The sequence below is a fragment of the Rhinolophus ferrumequinum genome, chromosome 11, assembly GCF_004115265.2.
Source record: "Rhinolophus ferrumequinum isolate MPI-CBG mRhiFer1 chromosome 11, mRhiFer1_v1.p, whole genome shotgun sequence".
Taxonomy (NCBI): domain Eukaryota; kingdom Metazoa; phylum Chordata; class Mammalia; order Chiroptera; family Rhinolophidae; genus Rhinolophus; species Rhinolophus ferrumequinum.
In genome coordinates, this window is record NC_046294.1 from 88,637,820 (window position 1) to 88,653,194 (window position 15,375).

At 49.1% G+C, this 15,375-nt stretch overlaps 1 protein-coding gene and 1 long non-coding RNA gene across 3 annotated transcripts in view; one reads left to right on the forward strand and one right to left on the reverse strand.

The window, feature by feature from the left end:
• The window catches only part of LOC117031262 (uncharacterized), a 175,523-nt gene that overhangs the window by 40,710 nt on the left and 119,438 nt on the right, over positions 1-15,375 (forward strand). The window lies entirely within an intron of this gene.
• On the reverse strand, positions 1,474-6,702 carry THY1 (Thy-1 cell surface antigen). Of its 2 annotated transcripts, none has more exons than XM_033121760.1 (4): positions 6,559-6,641; positions 4,380-4,440; positions 3,552-3,887; positions 1,474-3,000 (listed from the first exon to the last, which is right to left on the reverse strand). In XM_033121760.1, the coding sequence occupies exons 2-4, from the start codon at positions 4,414-4,416 to the stop codon at positions 2,888-2,890; spliced, it is 486 nt and encodes a 161-aa protein (XP_032977651.1). In that variant the 5' UTR covers positions 4,417-4,440; positions 6,559-6,641; the 3' UTR covers positions 1,474-2,887. The 2 variants fall into 2 exon arrangements, with proteins under 2 accessions (XP_032977651.1, XP_032977650.1); XM_033121759.1 differs by having other exon boundaries at positions 1,478-3,000; positions 4,380-4,445; positions 6,559-6,702.

The window sequence follows — 15,375 nt, forward strand, 5'->3', positions numbered from 1 at the left end:
GTGGGGACTGAGATGGCTGAGGGGACATTGGAGAGGGATGGAGGAGTGGGGAGTAGATTGATAGGTTAGAGGTCTGGGGCAAGTGTGCAGGAACCAGGACTGGCCCCAACCCTTTGTATAATTAGCCAAGTCACTGCAGAAGTCCCACAGCCTCCACAAGACCTCCCACCTTGATCAAAGAGGAACTGGTGGCTGTTGTGCCTGACTCTGAAAGCCACAGCACCCCTTGCCCACAGTAGTCTTTTTGGGTTGGGTTATGTTCTGAGGCTTGATGGGTCTGACGTTAAGTTGTAGGGCCTCTTCTCAGGCCCAGGCCTGTTCCTTTCTCCTTTCCTGCATTCCTATAGTCCCTGGTCCTCTGATGGCTTCTCTGATGGTTAGTTAAGCTAACCCACTGCTGACCTCCCCTAAGGTGGCTGCAGAGGACAGTACTGTCTCCTCAAGACCCTTATAGAGTGTGGCCACTCAACTCTTCAGGGATGGTGGCAGGGTGTGACAAAGAGCACATATGAGGAATTGCATAGGTGCCAGGGTCTCACAGTATTCTCACAGTTGAGGTTTCACACTTGACTTCCCAGTTCCTTCCAGAAAGACCTTCCAGCTTTACCTCTTACTACCTTGAGGATAGCATTGGAACTCCCTGCACCCAAAAAGGCTCTTTTCATTTTCTTTGCATGGTACTTGAGGCCCAAAGCTGGGCAGAACAAGAGGGCCTGTGTCCATGGGCGTCTCTACTTCTGGAGACCCTATGTTGGCTGCACCAGGCTGAGGGACTGTCAGCGCACAGAGGGATAGGTGCGTGTCATGGTGGGTGACACTGGCAGCTCCCTCCGCTCCTGTGGGCCTCCCTTGCCCTCTTTGGGCATGGTCAATACAGGGGCCACTGGCATGGCACAGGCATTGCTGGGAGCTTTCAGGAGGAGTGGAAACTGGTGACATGAAGTTAGATACTGGGCCTTTAAGCAAATGCTCAGAATCATCTTACCCAGCACTAAATATCAAATGAGTCAGCCTCCTCACCACCCTCCTCCCCCAAATTCCCTGGAAATGCAGGGAAGGCTGTCTGGGGGCTGCCTTGCTCTGCCAGCAACTGGAACCCAGAACCACACTATAATCCTGTTTCAGCTGCCATTGCCGGGATGAGCCCTGATGGTGTTCAGTCCCAATGCCTTTTACGGGAGGGAGACAGGGCTGGGCCTCAGTGCTCTCTCCCCACCCCCAGTCCTTTATGTTGGATTTTGGAAGAGATGCCGTCCTTGCACCTTGGTGATGTGGGTTGCTTCCACTGTGACCCCTCCCTGCCCCAACACTTGCTCTTCTCTATAGCAGACATAACTTGAGGGGGCATTTCCGAGAACAACCAGCTCTAAGTAAAAGCGGACTCCACACCTTAGGACTTGTTAGCATATTCTGGAGCCAGGGGTATGTGGCTCAGTCCACACATTGGCAGCTGAGTCTGTCATTTCTACCAGGTGAGTCAACAGAGATGGAACATTCATTTATTTGGGCAAATCTGTTACTGTTGGAGTCGTTCTGAGAAACCCAGCATGCAGTGGTCCACCCCTGGGGGCTGGGAGGAGAGGAAGGGCTGATGAAAGCAGGAAAGAAGGAGAGAAGAGGTGGCAGGGCCGGACCTCCTGGATGCATGGAGGGGACTATATGCATCCAGGGAGGGGGGCAGGCCTGCGGACAGGCAGAGGAGCAAAGCAGAGCCAGGACAGATTCCAGAGGCTTGGTTTTATTGTCCAGGTTTTTTCCTCAACGAGATGCCATTAGCTGTGGTGGCACTATGCATGGTCACAGGACAGGGCAGAGCTGCCGAATGGAGAGCTGGGTATCGGGAAAAGCCATCTCTCAAGGTGTGTCCCACTCATAGGTCTCACTCCATGGCCCACCTCAGGCCCCCCAGAGGTCCCTGAGAAGGCAGGCCTGTGGCGCGGGGGCCTGCCTGAGGCTCGGCTGGGGCTGACACTGCCTGGAGAGGGAAGGGAGAGCCTCCTGGAGAAACTTGGGCCAGACTGCATAGCTCTGGGGCTCCCCCTGGCCTGCCTTACTGCCTCCAGGTCAGAGTTCCAGAAGCTCTTAGGAGCTTGGGACAGCTTGGGAGGGGGCTTTTCCTCCCCTGCCACCTTCTCAACTGCTGGTTGAGGCAGTGACAGTAGGCTCCCATTTTTAGCTTCCTCAGGTGGGGAAGGATGATGGACCCTCCCTTCTAACCCCCTCTCCAACCCTCCATTAGCAGTGCTCCCCAGGCAGAATCTGCATTTCCTCTGGACCATGACCAAGGGCCAAGGCCCCTAGGGGACTTCTGCAGTGGTAAGAAGACAGCTTCTTGGCTGTGGCAGAGTGCTCCTGGAGATGCTCAGTTCTCTTTTCACGTGATGGACCACAAATGCTTGGCAGTGCCCTCATATCCAGGGTCTTCAGGTGCCTCCCTGCCTGCTGAGGGATATGCTAGGCCCAAATACACCGCATTCCCTCCTCATCGAGGTCTCTCCCAGGCCTCTGATTCTGGTGGGTAAGGGTGACCCCCCCAGTGACTGGTACTCCTCCATCCTACAACCCCTCTCATGCCCTCACTCTTCATACACGTCCCCAACCCTGGCTTCCCTTTTCACAAATCTCCAAAGAAAAGGAAGGATACTCCCTAAATAAACTAGACAGAAGCAGCCCTGGAACAAAGAGGAACAAAGAGCCAGTGGTGTGTGGAGAGGATGTGAGGTGGGAATATAATGGCATGCAGCACTGGGGTGCCTTATGAGGGGTGTGTTCCCCATTTCCCCCTCCTCTCGGCGTGTGAGGGATGGGGGTGGGGGTGAGGCAACTCAGAAGTAGGCTCTCTGGACTGGGCCTGGTGGCTTCCTGTGTCCTCTGTGGGCCCAACCAGTTACAGGGAGATGAAATCCATGCCCTGCAGAAGGGGCAGGGAGAGCAGGGGCAGCAGCAGCCACGAGGTGTTCTGGGCCAGCAGGCTTATGCCCCCACACTTGACCAGCTTGTCTGTGGAGAGAGAATGGGGAAGAGGGGTAGGGCGGGAATGAAGAGGGACCAGGACTCAGGAAGCTACAGGCCCAGAACAAGGGCACATTTCCCTTGGGGAGGCTGGAGCCATGATGTCTTAGCTGGAACCAGAGCCAATCTGGTCTAAGAGAACCAACCATCTTTCCCATTTGCTCGTTCCTGAGCCCTTGACCAAACACCAAATCTTTACTAAGCATCCTCATAAGAAAACTGGGTGAGGTAGCTGGTGACAACCCTGTTTTCCAGGTGTGGAGAAGGAGGATTGGGGATGCCAAGTGATTTGCCTGCAATCATGGTGGAAGCCTCTGCTACACCATTCTGCCTGGCTGTCCCCTTAGCCCTTCCCCTGTTCACACTGAAGGCAGTTATTCCTCAGTACACAGACAGCAGTTGGGGGAAGGGGAAAGAGGTTATGGAGCCCCTCTCCTCTCTGGCCTAACCAAGGGAAATGCCTGCTATCTTAGGCAGCCCGTTCCTGTCTTAGGTGAGCCTGTTCTCAGCTCACCGGCCTTGCTGGGGGTTTGCCTCACCTCTGAGCACAGTGACATTCTTGCTGAAGCTGGGTTGCTGGCTAGAGGGGCGGAGTTCGCATGTGTACAGCCCCTCGTCCTTGGTGGTGAAGCCAGATAAGTAGAGGACCTTCATGTTGTATTTGTTGGTGAAGTTGGTTCGCGAGCGGTATGTGTGCTCAGGCACCCCCACGGTGCTAATGAGCACGTGCTTTTTTGAATCACGGGTCAGGCTGAACTCGTATTGGGTAGACAAGCTGGCGGTGGTATTCTCATGGCGGCAGTCCAGACGAAGACTCTGGTCCACCAGGCAGGCTGTCAGGCTGATCACCTTCTGCCCACTGGCCACCTGCAAGACTGGCAACAGCAGTGCCCCCTCTGAGTTGGGAGGACTTGTAGAGCAGGGGCCTCCCACCCACGTTAATAGTGGAGAAGGGCCTGGCTAGGGAAGGCACAAGGATCTGCTCTCTGAGCACCTCTCCCCACCACAGAAGTCCCTGAGGGCCACTCCAATTTCCCTGCTGTAGACTCCAGCCTCCTTCCCTCATCTCCTCTAGTCCTGGGTCCCACCAGTGTGTCCCAGGGCAGGAGACCTGGGGGAGTTGATGCAGGTTCCTGGTTCCCATTCAGAGATTCCACCTCAGTATGGGGTAGGCTTAGTGAAATGTGTTTCCAAAAACCACCTCAGACAGTCAGAAGATCAACTAGGTTGCTCAGCTGACGTAGTGGTGAAAAACAGCCCCCTCACCCTTAGTTGCCGCTACCTCTGAGGACATGAGGAAGGAGCTGCCTTCTTTGAAGGGAAGGAAGCCACGGTGTTTGGATCCCAGCCCTACCCCTGCCCAGTACCTGTTAGCAGGAGAGTGATGCCGATGGCGGGGTTCATGGTGCTGAGAGCTCAGTTCTGGACCTGGGCTGGGGACAGGGTAGGAGTCAGCCAAGAGAGGAGGCAGGTGTGCCCACACTTCCTGCCGAGGGCTGGGGGCCCCTGGGACACAGGCTGGAATGGCTGCAGCGCGCATCCCAGCCCTTCTCTGTTTCTCTGTAACCCTCTCCCCTCCCTGCTTCTCAGTGAGTGGGACATTGCCACATGTTCATATCCCCTCAGGGAAAGCAAGAGGGGGAGGGAGAACACACCCTGTGACGGTGTGTGTCTTGTCCTGAACACTAGCTGGGTAACTTCGAGTGACGTTAACTTTCCCATTTCCTTGTCTCTTCAGGAACGCAGGAGCTTCCTATCTTGTAATTGTTGTAAAATACACGTAACACAAAATGTGCCATCTTAACCATTTTTAAGTGTACAGTTCAGTAGTGTTAAGTTCATCTCCATTGTTGTGCAACCAATCTCTAGTATTATCTTGTAATCCTAAAACTCTCTACTCATTAAACAAAAACTGCCCATCCAGGGACTTCTATTTCTTGTTCAGAAGAAAATTCCCAGTGTCCAAACAGTTCCTGGCACATAACAGATGCTCAAAAGATAATGAATGAATGAATGAATCTGAGCTTTAGATACCTACAGGGGTTGTGATGTCATTAAGAAAAAAATGACAAACATCTGGCACTATGCTCCATAGTAGTTGATCCACACATTAATTTCCCTTCTCTTAGTGACTGTGTTTAGGGATGATGTCGGGTGTGTGTGGCTAAGGTGCTCCAAGATCGGACTGTCCTTGGCACGTGCAATGGATGTTCCCAGATGTGTGTGAGGGAAAGTGACAGTGCTCTCCTATTGCATATGTTGTCTCATTGCATAGAAACCAAGAGGTTTCCGAATGCCCAGCTCTCTGGGCAGGATTCCTGATCCTGCAGTTTTCCAGTCTGGCTTCAGTAGCCTCACTGCCTAGGCTCTCTGCCCTGTCTTTATTTTGCAGGCGAGGCTGGACCAACATCCTGGCGAGGTGACTGGGAGCAGATATCTTAGCCTGTCTGCCGCGGTGCTCGGCAGGGAGAGGCCACAGGAGTGGCGCGCGCGCGCGCGGGCGAGTGTACGCCAGGCCCTGCCCTGGTGCGTGAGCCCGGGTGCGCAGAGCACGCCGCTCGCGGTGTCCAGGTTTCCCTGAGCTCCGTCCTGTGGCTGGGCGAGGCTGGGGTCCCGCGGCGTCTGCGGCTACCATTAATACCCCCTGCCACTCCTGCCTAGAGGGACTCGGAGGTGTTGTCGGAAAAGAAAGGAGGTCGGCCTCTGGTTTTGACTGTCGGACACGGAGTTACCGAGGAGGGGAGCGAGCTTGGATCTAGGAGTGGAAACCGCGGCTAGAACAAGAAAGGGAAATGAGGCTGGGGCTGGAGGGGGATGTGGAGCCGAAGCGAAGGTTAGACAGCGGGGGGGGGGGGGGAGGTACAGCCTGTTTTCATTTCCTCTGCCTTAGGATCTTGTCAAGCCAGAACCCAGAGAAGCTCTGCGCTCCCTCCCTCTACAGCCCCAGTTCGACTAGCCCCACCCTTGCTCCTTTTCCGTATTCCAAGCTTCTCCTTTCCCAATTGAGGTACCCCTTCCCCCTCTCTCGTTTTCCAGTTCTCCCCTCCCCTACCTGCCCGCCTTCCCCCTAGTCCCCGCCCGCGGCACTGCGGTTTCCCGTTCCTCGGATGCCCCGCACCCAGCCCGCCGCGAGATCGGTCACAAGGCAGAGATTCCCTCCAGCTTGCCGTCCTCTGTTCTCTACCCCCAATTTCAACGCTCCCGTCCTCTGCCTTTTGCCAGCTGGATTTGGGGACTTCTGGGTGGAGAGTGGAACCCTTGGCGCCCTTCCTCCCGGTTCTCTTCCAGCGCCCCAGCTCCAGGCAATCTACCTCCCCCGCAGCGGGCGGAATCCCCCGCTGAAAGGCAGGGTGCGATGCAGCCGCGGGCCCGCAGCGGTTGCGTCTGGCTCCCGACCCTGCCGGCTCCAGACCCCACCCCAAGCACTGCGCGACTCCTTCCCAGGGCATCCTCGGACCGTTTTTCGAGGCCTCGGATAAGGAGGGCTTTCAGGGGCTCCTGAAACCTATCCCTGCGCCCCGATCCCGCCCTGACTCCGGCTCCAACCTGGGCTCCGGTCCTCGCTGCTGCAGTCTCCTCGAAACGCACCGCCGCCTCCAGTTGCTGCAACTTGCCCAGCGCCCGCAGTTTTCACTAGGGGTGGGAGAGGAGGAGCAGGGGGCTCGACCAATCAGAGGCTGAGGGGGAGCGAGAAAGGGTGGCAGAAGGAGGAGGCGGCGGCCGGGTATTGGTGTGGGAGAGTGGCAGTATGCCGCAGAAGGGGCATCTCACACTGTGGCTGACAGCTCTGGCCAGGGACCCCGGGGATTCGGGTGGGGCAGCACAGGGGCCGCCTCCCAGAGTCCCGCAATGATTGCTTCCCTTTTAAGGCTTTAACCCTTTCTTCTGGCCTAGGGTTCCGAAGCCTGTGGGAAAACCAAGGGATGAGGAGTGGAGGATGGAGGCCAGTAACCGGTTTCCTTGGACAGTATGCTCGCCTCCTCGTTTCCTTTTCAGCTGGAGCTCACCTCTGTAGGCTCCAGTGACAGGTTTTGGAATTGGTATTTTCCGGGCTTTCTCCAAAGGAAGATGGTGGGCTGCTTTTCCACATTGGAGCAGCCCTTCAGGAAAGCAAGGCAGGCACTGCGCCGGGTTTTTTTCCGTCCCCAGCCTTGCTCCACCCCCTTCTCCATCCTAGAACACCCAGCCCTTTAGGGGCTTTCTGCTTTGGGGCACTCAGCCTCTCTTAGTTCCTGGGCCAGCACCTCCTGGAGCAAACAGCTAGAAGGTTCTTCTCAATTTGTAGAACTCCCCCCACCCCCCAACACCTGCCCAGGTCTCTGAGTATTCTATGTGCTTGGTCTTCAGACAAGAAAAGGAGTGCTGCTGTCAACCAAACACTGTAACACTGTGCGGGGCATACTGCATCCGTGCCCACATTGGCCCCCTCCCCCAAACAGTCTGCTGGTTCATCCCATCTCACTCACATTTCATGGGTAGTAAGTGGGAGAGCTGGCCAGTCCACCTGGGCTGTAGAACTCCAAGTCCTCAGTGCTGAGCCATACCACAGCTGCACCCCAGCCTAGTGGGAGGGGAAATTGTGGAACTGTGGGACAGGGGATATGGGACGTACTAGAAAGGAGACCAAACTTTTACTCCCTGGTGGCACCTGTCCTAGCTCCATCAATTTGCTGTCAGCAGAAGCTCTTGGGTCTTTTTCTTTTTACAGCCAGTGCTGATGACTTGTCTCTCCCTTCCACAGGTGAGGTGAACTTTTTTGAACAATTGATGTGTATTCTCATGGCTGCTTTGTGAATTCTGGTCAGGACATCCTGTGGGCTGGCCCTGCCTCTCTGCAGTCTGCCTGCCCATTCTCCTATTTCTTCATAGAAGTCAGCCCTGGCACCTTCGCTTCTGTTTCCATTAGTGTAATGGCACTGTTGGAAGCCATCCCTGGGCTAACAAGTGGGAGATTCACTTCCCTCTCCCACCCTTGGAGGTTAGATGGCCTCCCAGCACTTAGAGTGATGGAACTTTCTAGCTGGAATGAGTCTCATGTGTGGTCAACTCCAAGGGTCATTCACTCTGATAAACGACAGAAGCTTTGGGGGCACTTGAAGAAAATGCAGCTGCCCCTGCCCACCTGGGATCTCTCCCTAGTATAGCAGTAGAGCTGTCTGAATCTGCACTTTTTATAGCTCCCCAGAGTCTGGGGACTGAGCACACTGGTCTGGTAAGACCATCCTCTTCACACATCAGGAAACTGGGCTTCTCATTGTCTGGAGGGTAATTTTTAAGGCCTTGAATGTCCTGGCCTGTGGCTGCTGACTTCTACCACTGCCTCATATTTCCTATTCATCTTCCTGCTGCATTCCAGACACTCTAGCCTCCTCCCTGTTTTTCCATGTAGTATTTTTTTTTCCTGCTGAACAGCTTTCTGATTCTAAGTCCAGGGATCTTTCCTATCAGAACACAGTTGCTTTAGCTTAGGGCCTAACCTTCCTCTCTCTCTCTCTCTCTCTCTCTCTCTCTCTCTCTCTCTCTCTCTCTCTCTCATGCACTGGAGACAGTTCCTTTTTTTTTTTTTTGGAGTGGGGGGATATTGAGAGGCCCCCTAGTTACAGAAGATATCCGGACTCTGGCTGGTATGCTCTGTTTCCACTCCACAGCCCAGTCTCTGAGTGTTACTGGGTGGAAGGCCTAGCTGTGCTATTTTGATAAGGTTATGAGAACCTGGCCTACTTTCTGGGTCCCCAAACGCTTTATTTCAGGAAGGGAGGGGAATATGGACTCCAGAGGCAATTGTGTATCTGCTAAAGCAAGGTCTCCGGCTGGATGGAGATAATAGCTCAAATGAGATGATCCAGGAACACAGGGTGGTGAAGGGAAGGAGATTTAAAAACTCCCATTTACTACTGGGACAGAATCAAAATGCTGAAAACAAGAAGAGTTTAGAGGTATCTACCCAAGGCAAGATTTTCTGACAGGCTACCCTTTTGGTCCCTTAGATCTTTCTTCTCCCACCATCTCTAATTGAGACACATGAGATAAAAACTCCTCTAAAAATGCACATTCCTGTAGGATGACTAAGGGCATACTACCTATTCACTCTTCTTATTCACGGATTTCATCAGATTGTCTTTATAGAATCACAGAGGTGGCATAATCCATCCCATCATTTTAGAGCTGGAAACAGAGGCTTAAGATGGCTAATGATTTGTCAAAGGCCTGACAAATACTTTGGAGCACAGCCAGCATTAGCTAGATTGCAGACTTCTTTTCTTTTTCTTTTTTTTTAATTTATTGGGGTGACAATTGTTAATAAAATTACATAGATTTCAGGTGTACAATTCTGTATCACATCATCTATAAATTACATTGTGTGTTCACCACCCAGAGTCAGTTCTCCTTCCATCACCATATATTTGATCCCCCTTACCCTCATCTCCCACCCCCCACCCCCCTTACCTTCTGGTAACCACTAAACTATTGTCTGTATCTATAAGTTTTTTTGTTTGCTTGCTTGTTTGTTTGTTTGTTTGTTTTACTTAGACGTTTATCATTTCTATCCCTCACACTGTGGACCCCCTGCCCCCCATCCACTATCTCTCTGACATCGCACCGAGCCATCCCATTTCCACTATCTCCACTCCCAATGCTGTACTCTGCCTATTGTAAATGTATACATACCTATATATACATATATATATATATATATATATATATATATATAATATTATAGTTGGCATTCATTATTGTTCAGCTTCAGGTGTACAGTGCAGTGATCAGTCATCTACATCTTCCCTGAGATGGTCTCCCAAATGGGACACGTGTCTATCGGATAACCTACAAAATCTTTACAACATTATTGATTACGTTCCCAGATTAATTTTCAAAACCCCGTGGCCATCTTGTGGTTACTGATTGTTTTCTAATCCCCTCACCTTCCCCCTTACCCCCACCCCCCGCCCATCTAGCAACCCTCAGTTTTTCCTCTTTATCTCCAAAACTGTTTCTGATTAGTTCATTCACTTATTCTTTTCTTTAGATTCGCATATAAGTGAGATCATATGGTACTTATCTTTCTCTGTCTGACTTATTTCACTTAACATAATGTTCTCTAGGTCCATCCATGTTGTTGCAAATGATAGGATTTCTTTCTTCTTTATGGCTGCGTAGTACTCCATTGTATAAATGTACCACAGTTTCTTAATCCAGTCATCTACCGATGGGCATTTTGGTTGTTTCCATGTCTTAGCTATTGTGTATAGTGCTGCAATAAACATAGGAGTGCATAAAGATTTTTGAATTGGAGTTTTGGATTTCTCCGGATAGATACCTAGGAGTGGAATTGCTGGATCATAAAGTAGTTCCATTTTCAGATTTTTGAGATACCTCCATACTGTTTTCTATAGTGGCTGCACCAATCTAGATTACAGATTTCTTGACCCGACATACCGTGCTCCCCATTGCTCCCAGGGTGGGTCTTCAGACTCCTGCTAGACTAATTTCACTGGTCCATGGTGAAATAAGAAAAACAAGGACAATGTGGGATACTCTGAACATAGCTGTCAGGTTGCCACTTTGTTCCGACTGCCTCCTCTTCACTTTGTTGATGAGTGGGGTTTCCCATTCTAGGGTTTTAGAGATGGCTAAACACATGACATCCGACGCTGAACAGATGAAATCAATAACAGTTTATTAGTGACATAGCTTGATAAGTGTTTGTACATTGGGACTTGCCTTTTTGGAATTCAGTTGCCATGTGAGGAAGTTTGAGCCACATGAACTGAGGAGCCTCAATTTATATAAACTACCATTTGAGATCAGCTAGTCCTAACTTCACCTGCCACATGGTCACAAAAGCATGTGTAATCATACCTGACGCCACATAGAACAGAAATGAACTATCCCAGGTAAGCTTACTATGGTAGTCCTAAAACCTGTATAAAATTTTTTGATATTCTTCCATCAAGAAATGAAGTCTATGTCTTCTTGAATCTCAATACTTTCACCAATAGAGTATGGCAGAAGTGATGATAGAAGACTCGAATTTAAGTCTTAAAAGGCCATATAGCTTTTACTTTGTTTGCTGGAACACTCACTCTTAGAGCCATCCTGTAAGATGCCCGACTACCCCGAGGCTGCCATGCTGTAAGGAAGCACTAGTCACGTAGAGAGCCCTTGTGTAGGTACTTCGGTAGACAGTCCCAGACGAAATTAGCCTTCATAGTCATTTCAGCCCAGGCTTCAGACATGTAAATAAAGAAGCTTCCAGATCATCCTAGTCCCAAGCTCTTTGAGTTGTCTCTTCTAGCTGTTCCAGTTTTCATGCTGGCCCAAGATATTAATGGGACAGAGACAAGTGTTAAATCCTGACCCATAGAGTCCATGAATTTAATAAAACAGTGGTTGTTTTAAGCTGTTGTTTTAGGTGATTTGTTATGTAACGGTAGATACCTGATACATAAATTGGTATGGTACTACCTAGGAGTGTGGTGCTGTCTTAAAAACCTAAACATGTGGCATTGGCCTTGAAACTGGGTGGTGGGTGAAGACTTGAATAAAAAGCAGAGAGACTGTTGTGCAGGCTGGAGGAACAGTGAATGAACTGTTGGGAGAGGATGGAAAAGTAGTAAGGCAACTGCTTGGAAGCTGGATCAAGGGTGATTCTGTTACACAGTGGCGAAACATTGGTGAAAATGTTGCTGTGGTAACTTAGGAGATAGAAAATGTGCCTAATGAATTTGTGTATTTTGCTGAAGAAATCTAGAAATGGAATGTTGGAAATGCCATTTGGGTGCTTCTAGCTGGCATAGGTATTTTCAGAGAGGGATGAGCTAAATAAGGATCTGTCCAGTTTTCTGGACTGGAAGAAAAAACGCGTACTCATTTCCCATCTCTCCAGCAGGCAACGGATTCTCAAAGTAAGAACTGGTCTAAAGGTAAAGATTCAATTAAGGGTATGATTGTAGAATCTTTGTTAAGACCCCAGGGCGATTTAAGATGGTGCCTAGGTTTCTAAGAATATAAGGATGTTGTGCCATAGCCCAAGTAGCATTTTCTTGAAATTAATTATTTGTGTGGCTTTTGGTGCATGAAGAAAACCCAATAACACAGAAAGCCCCAAAAGTTTTAAGGAGTATTGTATTGGCAAAAACTCTCAGTTTGGGCTAAAAGGAACTAAAACAGTTAAAAATGAAAAGAGGCCTGGGGTGGGGGTGGAGAGGGAGGTGGGGAAGGGGTCAGCCCAACTTTCTATGGGCAAAAAGCTGGCTAATATTCACACAGGCCTTTTCTTATGGAAAAGAAAATCCTCTCAGAGGGCAGAAGTAAGAGCCCAGAGGGGATAACTAGAAGCCAGGGAGAACTGGCCTCTATTTAAGCAACACTCCCTGCCTCCAGAGCAGAGGTCCTGAGACCTCCAGTCAGATTTCAGAATTGCTTTGCATCAGTGATTGCAACGTGCCTCCTAATGCCCCCCCGACCATGGGAGCATCTATTGAGGTTTTGCTGTGCCTGTTTCACCATGTATGCTGGGCACGTGGGGGGCAGGTATCTAGTCTTATTAGTTCACAGGTCTCTGGATGAAGAAGAGCAACACCTGAGGGTTGTACCCCAGGAGATGCAGCCACAGCTGGACGTGCTGCACACTATGAGGTCATGGATTTTGAGCCTGGTGTCATGATTGGATACTGCTGTGGGTGTTTTGGGAAGGGTAGGTAGCATGTGGGAATGCTGTGCCCCAGGCGTAAGGGGCAGGCGGGGGTAGATGGCTGTGTTAATGGCCCTCCAGTGAGTCAGACTTCTGCCGCATTGGTTCTGGGCTCAGCTACATGATGTGCTTTCGCCAGGGGACTTCAGCAAATGTGATGCAGGCAGACACTTCATAAGTGCTTGCCCATTAGGGCTTGCTTCGGAGAACGTAGCTGCCATGTGAGGAAACCCAAGCTAGCCACGTGCAGACACCTGAACTGAAGTGCTGTAGCTGACAGCCCACCCAGTTGCCAGACGCTGAGTACCCCTTTAGGATCATCCAGTCCCTAGTCCACCTGTCAGCTCACCACAAGTGCATGGATGAGCCAACTTCCTATGGAGCACAGATGAGCCTTCCCAGCTGATCAGTGACCAAACTGCTGACTCACAGAATTGTTGTTGCCTTCAGTTAGTAGTCTGAGTGGTTTGTTACACAATAGATAATAAACCAGGTGAACAGAAAGAAGGGCATTTAAGGTAGAGGAGACGGCATGAACAAAGACATAGAGAAAAAGCAAAGCAAAATGGATGTGAGAGAATATAGGTGGTTTGGGGTTGCTCGAGGTAGTGAATATTAAGAGGGGACACTGGATAAATGGGGAAGAGCCAGTGGAGGAAACCCTTTTCTGTTTCGACTGGGTAATGGGAAGTCAGCAAAGGTTCACACTGAAATGGTCAGATACATGTATTCTTCAGAAAGATAACCCTGGAGGCAGCATGGGGAATGAACAGAGAGCAACATGGACCCTCTCCTGCCCAGCTGGTTCTTTACTCTTGTAATATTCAGAGCAGAGCGGAGGAGTTGGAAGGCGGTACAGTGGAGGAGCAGGTGGTACGATGGACACTTCCTTGAGGTTAGGGTCCATGTTTGTCTTGTTTACTGTTGTATCTCTGGGGCCTTCTGCTCCTGGCACAAAGTAGATTCTCAATAAATAGTTTTTGGTTTTTTTAAATTTATTGGGGTGACAATTATTAGTAAAATTACATAGATTTCAGGTGTACAATTCTGTATTACATCATCTATAAATCTCATTGTGTGTTCACCACCCAGAGTCAGTTCTCCTTCCATCACCATATATTTGATCCTCCTTACCCTCATCTCCCACTCCCCACCCCCCTTACCCTCTGGTAACCTCTAAACTATTGTCTGTGTCTATGAGTTCTTGTTTCTCATTTGTTTGTCTTGTTCTTTTGTTGTTTTTGGTTTATATACCACATATCAGTGAAATCATATGGTTCTCTGCTTTTTCTGTCTGACTTGTTTCGCTTAGCATTATACTCTCAAGATCCATCCATGTTGTCACAAATGTTCCTATATCATCTTTTCTTACCGCCGAATAATATTCCATTGTATATATATACCACAACTTCTTTATCCATTCATCTATCGAAGGACATTTTGATTGTTTCCATGTCTTGGCTACCGTAAACAAAGCTGCAATGAACATTGGAGCACATGTGTCTTATGTGTAGATGTTTTCAGATTTTTTGGGTAGATACCCAGGAGAGGGATTGCTGGGTCATATGGTAATTCTATTCGTCATTTTTTGAGGAACCTCCACACTACCTTCCATAGCGGCTGCACTAGTCTGCATTTCCACCAACAGTGCATGAGGGTTCCTTTTTCTCCACAGCCTCTCCAACACTTGTTACTATTTGTCTTGTTGATGATAGCCATTCTGACTGGGGTGAGGTGATATCTCATGGTGGTTTTTATTTGCATTTCTCTGATGATTAGTGATGTTGAGCATTTTTTCATATGTCTATTTGCCCCTTGAATGTCCTCTTTGGAGAAATGTCTCTTCAGGTCCTATGCCCATTTTTCAATTGGGTTGTTTGTTTTTTTGTTGTTGATTTTCATGAGTTCCTTGTATATTTTGGATATTAGCCCCTCATCAGAGGCACTGTTTGCAAAAATCTTCTCCCATTCAGTTGGTTGCCTCTTTATTTTGTCGACGGTTTCTTTTGCTGTGCAGAAGCTTTTAAGTTTCATATAGTCCCATTCGTTTATTTTAGCTTTTACTTCCCTTGCCTTTGGGGTCAAATTCATAAAATGCTCTTTGAACCCAAGGTCCATAAGTTTAGGACCTGTGTTTTCTTCTATGCAGTTTATTGTGTCAGGTCTTATGCTTAAGTCTTTGATCCATTTTGAATTAATTTTGGTACATGGTGACAACTAGCAGTCCAGTTTCATTCTTTGGCACGTGGTTTTCCAATTCTGCCAGCACCTTTTATTGAAGAGGCTGTCTTTCCTCCATTGTATGTTTTTTGCTTCTTTGTCAAAAATTACCTGTCCATATTTATGTGGTTTTATTTCTGGGTTCTCAATTCTATTCGATTGCTCTATGTGTTTTTCTGCCAATACCATGCTGTTTTGATTATTGTTGCCCTATAGTACAAGCTAAAGTCAGGGAGTGTGATACATCCAGCATTGCTCTTTTTTCTTAAGATTGCTTTGGCTATTTGGGGTTTTCTGTGGTTCCAAACAAATCTGATGATTTTTTGTTCTTTTCCTTTAAAAAATGCCATTGGGATTTTTTTTTTTAATTTATTGGGGTGACAATTGTTAGTAAAGTTACATAGATTTCAGGTGTACAATTCTGTATCACATCATCTATAAATTACATT

What these genes read in the sequence shown, in the direction of transcription:
- THY1 (XM_033121760.1), bottom strand. Translation starts at nt 4,416, where the DNA reads ATGAACCCCGCCATCGGCATCACTCTCCTGCTAACAG. An exon ending in CATCACTCTCCTGCTAACAG is followed by an intron (nt 3,888 to 4,379) that starts GTACTGGGCAGG and finishes TGCTGTTGCCAG; the next exon opens with TCTTGCAGGTGGCCAGTGGG. An exon ending in GAATGTCACTGTGCTCAGAG is followed by an intron (nt 3,001 to 3,551) that starts GTGAGGCAAACC and finishes CTCTCTCCACAG; the next exon opens with ACAAGCTGGTCAAGTGTGGG.